Genomic DNA, 10676 nt, shown 5'->3' with positions numbered 1-10676 from the left:
AAAAAAGAACCCACCTCTGGGTTCATTTGGGTGTATGTGCCATATCTCTGGAACCCATTGGTCGATGTTGATGATTGACACCTCTTTTGAACCGTTAGAGCCAATAGAATCAAGAGGGAGTTCCTAAATTCACCCACATGTTACCATTGAGGAGTGAGAGTGATGCGCACGCAGCTTGCCCAAACCGAAACTATGTTATGCTCTGAAAACAGAAAACTAGGCTTATTGCCATAAATATGATATATATATATGAGTAATCATTTAAAAGTGACACAGAGACATTGGATTAACCTTCAGCAGCGTTTATCTGCGTTTTAATGCCCTTGAACGCCACTTTTGATCAGAAAACAGCAAAGGTAAGACATATTTGCCCTTTTGGCTACGTAAAGTGAAGTTGTGTGTAGTCTTTGCTGGCTTTTGCTGCCGAGAGTTTTGGTCGTGGAGTGATGATACTTATACCATTGGAATCAGTGGAATCTCAGATTTCGTATGTTTGTATGTTTCGTATGCTTTCGTATATCTTGTTTGTGCAGAACCGATGAAGTATAAAATATTTCTAACATCAGTTCTGGGCTAAGTGCGTTAGCATTTTTTCGCTTAGTGCTAATTCAGAGGCTCAGGGTTACACTTGTGTTTTGTTTCGGTAAAAATGATTCATATCGTCAGTTAGCTGAGTTTCTTCCCGTTAAGTGGGTATGACACATTCATAGGTTGTTAAATGTTAAGAAGCCCTGAGACACAGTTTCGTGAGAAAAAAAAGCCTGTAGCCCCGCCGGCGGGGGCTATGGGGCTTACAGATAAGGAGTATGCTTTCAGGGAAAATGTTATGCTGAGCTCAAGGTTAGACGAGACAAAGCCATTGTCATTCACCAGGCACCTCTTTCTCCTCTCTCAGCTCTCTCAAACCTCCCTCGTTATGCTGATCTATGTCTTTTTGTTTAGTTTCCCTCGCAGTAAACTCCACTTCATTCTCTTAATGCCTGCCAAAAAAACAACCAACAAATGCACCCGCTCACCCTGGTGTAGCACGAATGCACCCACACACATGCTGTACAGAGCACACACGTTTCTAAAGCTCACCTCCTGTGTACCCGACTCACTCTCTCTCCTGCTCTCATCCAGGGCCTTCTGCAACAGAGACTCGTCTCCTTGGCGACAGCACTGGTCCTGCAGGGGCGGTATCGTGATATCAACATTATCGCCGCGGTTATGAGCGTGGACACACACACACACACACACACACTCACACACGACACACACACACACACACACACACACACACACACACACACACACACACACACACACACACACACACACACACACACACACACACACACACACACACACACAAGTGAAACAGAGGCAGCGCTGGTGGCTTTTTTTGTGCAGATGAAATATTTAGTTGACAGTGAGCAGAGGCTGGATCAGAGCAACACAGAGGATTTTTTTTACTGTAGATGGAGAAGATTAAATTATACTTGTGCGAGGAAAGAGGGATGTATGTTTGAAAGAGCAACAACAACAAGGTGGTTAATGGATTAGTAGATTTAGGGAAACATAATAACTTCTATTTTGACAATCAAGTGAAGTCATTTTACAATCAAAATGGCAGAATTGGGTATTATGGAGATCTTCTCTGTTTTATATCATATTCAAGTGTGGGTTCATTATGATTGACAAACATTTAATTTGGATTTCGGTTGATTTCTTTCAACAATTTTGTTGACGAAATAAAAGATTCCACATATAAACCTGTGATTAAAATGTGCGTTGAAGGCAGGCCAAGTGTTTGAGAGCCGGTCGATATTTAAAGGAGTTAGCTGGCTATCAAAAATAAGAAGAAATCACTGGATGGCAACAAATAAGCAGTTTACTTAGAATGAGTCCTATGACACACTCGACTAGAGGGTTAATAAATGCTGACACTGAATGGTGAGCTGTGTAGTGAGGTGTGTTTCTGTGTGTATAACTACTCAGGCTACTTTAGGAGAAGGCTTGGAGCAATCTGTAGTTGTGTGTCTTCATCCATCTCTATGGTAACAGGGAAAGGAAGGGCTAGCTAGATTAAAGTGGGCGTATGTTCGGAACATTTCTACCAAAATTGTCCTTTTGGAATCATGTAGAGGCAACGAGACATGTGGCTGCAGAGGAAGGTCTCTGTGTGTGGAGGAAGAGTATGCTGTCACTGAGAGATGAAGGAGATTACACAATTTTGTAGTGTGTGTGTGTGTGTGTGTGTGTGTGTGTGTGTGTGTGTGTGTGTGTGTGTGTGTGTGTGTGTGTGTGTGTGTGTGTGTGTGTTACCTTCTGACTCTCCTCCCTGCTCATGGCTAAAGCTAGTTGCAGCTGCAGCTCCTCCTCGCCGCTGGTCTGAGGTCGAGCCTGCTCCAGGTCTGAGGCGGCGCGAGGGGACGAGGACGAGGCTGCAGAGGCTGCAGAGGGAAGGAGTTTTAGTGAGGAAGCAATGAGTGTGTATGATGAGAAAATGGTCAGATTGACGTTGGGTTGAATGACGCACTGAGGCAAAGAGCACAGGAAGTGGGGGGCTCATTTGAATATTTTCATGCCCACGCAGCAGTATTGGTAATCCATGTGGCGGATTGTCCAAAATGCTCGGCTTCAGCACAAAATGCATTTCATTGGGTATCAGCGTGAATGCAAGGGAGAATTCTTCATCCACTTAACTGCCAACACATAAAGTTAGCTGTTCTGTGCTCTAGATAAGTTCAGAGTTTTAAGCAGTGATTAATTTTTATGAAACAAAAATCGATGGCAATGGAGCTGATAGTGATAAATGACAATTATCACCAGAGTATGGAGCTCCTCTGAGCTTTACAGAGCTTTATATCAAGGGTCAGCTCGTTGTTCAGCTGTCTGGCAACGCTACTGTTGTGATCCATTTTCACATCCTTCAAAGTGCTGTTTTCAGTCGCAGCAAGCAGGTGTTTTCAGCAAAGTAATGCAAGCCCAGTGACTTTCTCTCACATAGTGCATGAGAGACAGTCCCATAAGAAAGCTGGATGTACATTTGCCTATTTAATTCTCTAAGACGCTTTGAGAACACTTCCAGCTTAAATCTCACCTTTGCATTGCTTAACATCATTTAAAAGGCTATTTTTAGCTTTCCATCCTCAGTGTGCAGTAAAGAGCATATTAAAGCTTAGTACACTACAAAAACGTAAAGAGGACGTCATACTGGATGATATCATGGACAAGCGGCCATTAAGGGAGATTTACGCTTTATTAGAAATGTTTTCAAACTGTGTTCTTTTTTTCTGTTTTGTGGTATTCAAAATGTTCCTACTCCATTGATGAGCGGGTTAAACCTATTGTATACTATCTGTAAAGCAACACAGCAGACACATTTAGTGACTAGCTGGTGAACACAGTGGAGTACTTAGCAGCTTTAGAGACAGATACAACACAGAGCTAAAAGACATTGACGAATGGAAATACTTTGGCCACGTTGGCAGAAACACAACTTCAAACAATTGTAAATGTTGCTCCGTAACTGTTCGCTTCCCGCCAAGTAAATTTAAAAGGGATGATATGTCGCTGCTGTGTTCACAAATTGTTTCTGCTGCCTCCATGTGGCCCAGAAATGTAAGTTATTGCAGTTTTAAATACCCTCAGAACTCACAGTTAAATGAAGATGGAGAGCCTCGGGAGCGGCTGAACTCCTCCCCGTAAAGCACAGCCATGCTGGGCTGGCTTGTCCGCCTGCCTGGGTGGTAAGACGGTGGTATACCTCCATACACCCCTCCGCCCCCTCCACTGCCCCCCCCAGCCATTCGCTCCTTGGTCTTCAGGGCCTGACTCCTCTCCTGTCGAAGCCGCTCCTCATCCCGAAGGAGACACACCAGTTGGCGGGCTTTTTCCCTCACGTTGGCCCCCTGATCTCTGCCGTCACGGTCCATGTACTGGAAGTCTCGTAGCGTCTGAACCACACATACATAAAATAAATGTTAATTATATTTGAAGGATGACATTTACTTAAACAAATACAATTCAAGCTGTGGTAATGAAGATGTAGGAAAACCCCAATAATTTAAATCTCAGAAAAGAACACTATACAGTATGTGAGGAAATATGGTTTGTTCATTCTCCTTTGAAAAGGATAATCTCCGTTTTTTTATAGATATCTTTTGTTTTTCGTAGTTTTCAAATCGTATATGGGGAAACAAGGATTGTTTGACTTTGTGAATTTAGAGAATATATTTTAGGGGTTAATTGTTCTATTCAATGTTTGAAAGTAATTTAAGCCACAACAGTACATATAGTGTACTATTTGCTGATCATAATGTTTTTTCATTATTTTTTATATGGACCCCAGAAAGAGTAGTAATTTCCAAGGTTAAAACTAATTACAAACCAATAAACTACTGTATAAAGCAGCTCTGTTCCTGAGACAGTCAGATTGATGAGGTTCTCCTCCTGTTTCAGTCCAGTACCTGAATAGTGAAAGCGTTCTCACGGCACTGTTGGGCCACTCTATCTGATCCTGTCTTCAGCAGGTAATCCAACAGAGTCAGGGCCTGGAGTCAAAAGCTGATTAATACACTGATAGTACATTAATATCATACACAAATCTACTGTACAGGGCGATCTGCAATGACATGGATGCAGGAGAGTCTGCAGCCGTGTTAGCCAATGTGTGAGGCTGTACAGGTAAGCTAAAGGCTTAGCATGCTGAAATACTTACAATACTAATGCTAGGATTTTTTGTTTTAGTTTGCTAGCATGCCAAAATATGTGGGCTTTAGTTGTATGCAAGTAAACAGTCCGGCTGGAGAGCTAAAGTGGTGGGATGCATGGGCCCAATAAATCCTGGAATCTATCGACTATAAACTGATGTCATTTTAGCTTAGAATTAGCTCTAAAATGGCGACTTCAGAAACAACCCTGTTATGGACGTAGTCTCTCAACTCTAACTCCATGCCTCTGAAGTTGCAAATTGCACTATAAACAACAACATTAAAAAGGAAGTGTTGACCTGATATCCATAAGCTACAGGAAGCTAATGGGTTTTTAGATTGAGCTCATTATGGCCCAAGAGGAAAGTCAGAGGATCCCCCAAGTCAGCAAGATACCTTATCTACGCACTGTTGATAATATATTTTACAATTTTGGGACAATTCATGGAGTCGATATTGTGACATTTGTCAGGATGAGTGAAAATGTAACCTACGGTTTTCACTAGAGGGACAGTACAGCTGTGTGATATGTTCTCTAATATCTGTCAAAATCCATTACAGTTGGAAAGGTGTTTAATTCCTAACGACAGATGTCAACCTCAGTCAATCATCAAATAGGAGAAAGGTGACGGGCGGTAAATGGTGGTGAGAGGCCAGCGGTCAGAGGGAAGCTAAAGAAACAGCTGAAGCTTTAGTAAGCGAGAAGAAGGAAGGGAAACATGTACACAGAGAGGATTTATAAATATTCTGAGCAGCCGAATCTGACAGAACTCTCTCCTGAGGTCACCTTGTAAACGTGCCTCCAGTTCTTGCCGCTGTCGTTCAGGCGTTTCCACACCATGCCCATGACCTCAGCAAACGCCACCACATTGAAGGTCAAGTCAGCGATCTCTGACATGAGAGACGAGGACGGGCCCCATGGATCATTCGAAGTGGCTTCACGAACCTACACGTGACCAACAGAGGATCATTGACATCCTTTTCTTCTCATATTTGTATGCATATCATTTTCTTTCTCATCCAAAGTAACCATATCATAACAAATGACAAATAACAGATGTCAAAGCAAGTTTATAGTTAGATGAAGTTGGGTTCTGACGTTAATTGATCTGATGTGACTCGACATTGATTTAAAGGCATTAAATCAGAATGACGTACAGCTTGTTTTTAATAGGCTACCTTGATCTCTGCTTCTGAATAGTTGTGCACGATATTCTTCACCTGCCGGCGCAGGGCTGAGGTTGTCATGGTGACAGGTTATGGAGGATGTGGAGGGATAGAAAAATGTAAAAAAAACAACACTTAACAGATGAAGAGACGGGGTGAAAGGGGGAACGTGGACGAGGGGAGGAGAGGTAGCTATGGCAATGAAGGCTCCTCTTCTCTGTCAGGAGTTATAGGACGCCCCTGTAAGAAAGAAAAACAGACATTATATGAATAAAAGTAAACTCTAGAAATAACTTCATTCTTACTCTTTTTGGGGACGATCTAATTAGCTAAATATAGTTTTTTTTGTATCCGTTCAAGGGGCAACACATAAACACAGCAATAGACTGGTTTTAGAATTTAGACCAAATTAAACAAAGCAATAGAAACATCTAAATAATACAATGATTATTAATATGAAAATGAAACAGTATGCAAACCAGTTGTTATTAATGATGGTTGTGTCCATGTTATGTATGGCGACATGTGTATTAGTGTGTGTTGTTAATAGCGTCAATGAGCACACTGAGGAATACACACAATAACTGATGATAGTGACTGAGTGAGTGGCTCAACACTGGTTCCCTGCTCAGGAAGTAGGTCATACAGAAGCTTTGGCACTCAGGTGTCTGATGGAGCTTCTTGGCAGCTTAATTTATTCAGGCCAACACACACATGCAGCTGCCTGTTTGCCCACAGACACACACATAACCCATTTTCTCTTCTGAGTCCATAATTCAGATAGGACGGAGGGGAATCGATCATTCAGGTTTCCTGTCACACTTTTCTCCAGTGATACTTCCCACTATCCCCTGATACAACTCCATGTGACTGACACTGAACACACTGTACTCACCAAAGTAAAGCTGACCTCTGGTGACCTCAAACTAAACATCTTCCCTTCAGTGATCAGCTAACACACAAAGTTATTTTTAAATGGTAATATAGAGGTGATGTGTTTACATTCTTATCATTATCTATCTTGGGGTATCATCTGCAGATAAAAGAACACCTGACTTGCTTTAGTAACTTGTTCAACAGTATGTATGAATGCTATTCACAAGAGTCAGGGCTATTCAATTAGTTTGGAATGGGGGCCGGTTGATGAAAATGATCCAAAGCAAGGGGCCGGGAAAAAAATGGCTTGAAATATGAGCAATCATATTAAGAGCTTCAGATACAGTAAATACTACAGCAGGTCACCCTTGAAAAAGAGATAAATGATCTCAATGGGATTCACCTGCATAAATAAAGGTTTGAAATGAAATTAAATGAAATGAAATGACTACAACAGCATAGTGGAGTGCATATATTTTGTTTAATTAAATCAAAAATAGCCCCAAGGCCTTTATAAATGGCAAGTTCAGAACTCAGTACATGTGAAGCTAATATAACCATCAACATCATTAGATTTAGATTAAATGATCTAATAATTCACACAAAATAGCAATTTAGGGCCATACACAAACAACAGTGCATATTATGGTATAATAACAATAAAGACAAGTGAGCCATACCACATCAATTGCTTAATTAAAAGCAAAAACAATTATCAAAAGACTTGTATTAATTACCAAACCACAACACACAGCCTTTTAAAACTCAAACCTTTTTTGATTAACATAGTGATAACTGACATACAGTATGCAACCAACTTGGCAGATATGTGCCATCTAATGAGAGAAATGGCATTTTTTCGATTTAGCAAGAGCAGGGAAGTCGGGAGTATACGTTGTCATGGCAATACGCATACAGTGATGCAGATACTGGTCAGTGAGGGATGCTCGATTATTAGTTTTTATGGCATTCATGTGTGAGAATGCCGATTCGCACGTGTAAGTCGAGCCAAAAATTGTGAGGACAAAAAGTGCAAGACCCCTTGAATGAGGGAATTTCTCGTGGCTGACTTCATGAGTCCAGAACTTTTCAGAACCTGCCAGCTGAAATGACTGTCGCAGGTCATCTGATGACTGAATGTCAATGAGTTCGAGTTGTAAAGACGCCTCATTTAATGTCACAATCAGCTCCTTTGCTTTCAGTGCAAACTCCCCCTCTACATTCACAGAGAAAGGGTCCTTCACAAATCTCATCACTTCAGTCGGGAGACTGAAATGGTCAAACCTCGCGGCAAAGTTGGTTTTCAATGCGTCCATAAATCCAGTCATCACCTTGGTGATTTGTAAACCTGCAGTGCGCATGGTTGGAAAATGGAGCATTTTGCCTGGACATAAATCCGCAAAAAAAAGTGTGAGCTTTTTTTGAAACGCATGGAGTCTCTCCACAAGTTGTGTAACCATTTTATCTCTGCCCTGCAGCTCCAAATTGAGTTGGTTCAGATGTTGGAAAATGTCGCTCAAAAAGCAAACAGCAGCGTAAAACTCATAATTCTCTATCAGACACAGAAAGGCGTTGGCTTTTTTATGTTTTGAATTGCGGAGAAACGCCATGATCTCCTCCTTAAGTTCACAAAATCGTTTCAAGCCCCCTCGGGTTTTGTTAGCAGTAACCCAAATCCAATCCCAATCAAGTAATGTCAAAGACTTATACACAAATATAAGACTTATACAGCCCAACAACGGTAGACATGCATCCGCCGCGCTAAGAATGTATGCAACGGATACCAATACCGCCACTACGGCACGCGCATAAACCTTTACAAGTATAACTATAAAAAAATTGAGACCGAAACATTATTTTTTATACCGTTTTGCTTTTGTCGGTTCGCACGTGTCGAAAACCTAAGTGTTCGTTTCTTCGTCCTTCCTCAGATTTTTCACTGTTGCACTTGCCTTTTGTTGAAAATCCACACGCCGACATTGCCGCAATCCCAGCTCCGAACTGTCGAGGTGTGGGCTCCGCTCTCCGGACGGCTACGCCTCGGACTTCTGCGAAGTTGTTGCCCCGGTCGTAGGCGGCGTCATGCACTGTGGCAGGCATATCATCGTTAACTAGCGTAGGCGCGAACGACGCGGTCAGTTGTCTCGCCGCACACTGTTAATCACGCTCTACACGAGACTTTTTATCCCGAGGGGCCTTTCGTTTCCCATTAAGCTTTGACTGTCTCGAGGCGGAGATATGTATTAGTTGAACTCTGCACACTTTCGTGGAAAAAACAAACAAATTCTATTAACAGCCTTAGCACTGGACACTCGGAAGACTTAATGGCACCCCTAGTCGTGTAAGATTTGATTTTACAAGTTAGTTATTTCATTGTACAGATAGAATAGAATTATTATAGAAGTATCAATTATTTTATTTTTAGTATGTCATACCAGGCTTTCCTCGTCTCCTTCGTTGTGTTTTTATATGTTTTTTATATGACGATAATTTCGTTCGCTACATTTCCAATTTCATCTCGTATTGTTTATTTCTTCACATTACAATTGTAAATGGGATTAATACTAATAAATTATCACTATTTCCTGATATATAATAACTTAATCGCTCGCTCTATGAAATTCACTAGATTTTATAACTACACAAGTTTACGAGAAGTTTTGTCGTTGCAACTTTCAGGTACTTTGAACAGAAAGACATAACACTTACTTCGCGGTAGAGGACCAATTTTGGACCTTTAACTTTTAGACCGTTGCGGGAGAACCTTTTATACCACTCCCGAATTGTAGGAGATATGAGCCAGAAACGTCCCAGCATCCGTCCTTCGACATTCGACCTCAGACTTTAAGTCACGATGTAGACATGCAATTTTTTTTTGCTTTCCAACTGTGGCTTTTGGCCGTAAGTTGTCGCTCACGCATCTCATCACGAACCACATTTACCGTCGACCATCAAAAGACACAAATTAGATAGTGTATTGTCCACGCATAATAGGCAACACATCCAACGTGGTTATGTGACAGTCGAGTTCAGGGTAAATTCTGTGGCTCGAGTGCAGGACGACGCAACTGGTTAGGTAGGAGGTCGCCGTGTACGAGCAGGTGTCGAAGTCCTTGCATAACGAAGATAGAAGCACGAGAGACTGGATTTCTGCCGTGACAGAACAAAGACGACACGTGGGACGGGTGGTTGGGTGAAGTTGTCGATGGCGTCGACACGTGGGATGCTGACGTGTGGACGAAGTAGTCCGGTATGTTGCGTATAGTTGCGTCCGAGGTGTTGGAATGCCTGGCGTCTCTGCAGTTATAGTCGGACATACCAGAGCGTAGGTTAATGTGTCGTGGCATCACCCAACGTATCATTGCGCTCTATGAGACTATATCGCGAATCACTGACTTAATACCTAGTCATAGGGTAAAGACTGTGCAGTTGTAGGATTCATTAGTTCACGTCTGAGATCACGTAGCGGCTGCATATCTCTGATGAGACTGTTCTGACCTTCACTGCCATCCAATTATAGCCATCGATAACTACGTAGGTGACTGTCGTTGCTAGTCACGTGTCGACACGGAGATACAGAGGGTGGTATCAGTAAAGAAGAGGCTACCAGCAATAAGGATAAGACCGCCGGAGAACTGGATCGTCTAGTATTAATATTGACACAGACCTGTATACTGGAAGCTCCAATCAAGTTATGTTGACGAAGACACAGAAGATCCTCGCGTTCGATCGTAACCCTAGGTCAAATAATTATACGAATATTGCTGCGAGAGGACGATCACAGCGTCCAATAGGGTGTGTCCTGAGTGCACGGCGATCCGAACCGTCTACACCGAGGTGCGAATCTAGCGAAGTACTGATTTGCTGCGGTCTACAGAGGACATCGCGATATAAGACTAACTCAGACTCACATAAGTGTAATCTACCGATCGTGTT

At 42.2% G+C, this 10676-nt stretch overlaps 1 protein-coding gene across 1 annotated transcript; it reads right to left on the bottom strand.

Annotated features, from left to right (window-relative positions):
- Positions 1 to 1080: 1080 nt before the first annotated feature.
- Positions 1081 to 6052, bottom strand: LOC104953062 (epsin-3-like; the record flags this gene model as incomplete). Its single annotated transcript, XM_010779981.1, has 6 exons — positions 5877 to 6052; positions 5485 to 5643; positions 4455 to 4538; positions 3644 to 3941; positions 2308 to 2435; positions 1081 to 1167 (listed from the first exon to the last, which is right to left on the bottom strand). Coding segments are annotated over exons 1-6 (825 nt in total), but the record flags the coding sequence as incomplete, so codon positions are not given.
- Positions 6053 to 10676: the final 4624 nt, after the last annotated feature.

This window comes from Notothenia coriiceps, unplaced genomic scaffold (assembly GCF_000735185.1).
Source record: "Notothenia coriiceps isolate Sejong01 unplaced genomic scaffold, NC01 NC01_scaffold00021011, whole genome shotgun sequence".
NCBI classification, from domain to species: Eukaryota; Metazoa; Chordata; class Actinopteri; order Perciformes; family Nototheniidae; genus Notothenia; species Notothenia coriiceps.
Note: the sequence above shows the minus strand (reverse complement) of the source record. Positions and strands in the feature narration are given on the sequence as shown.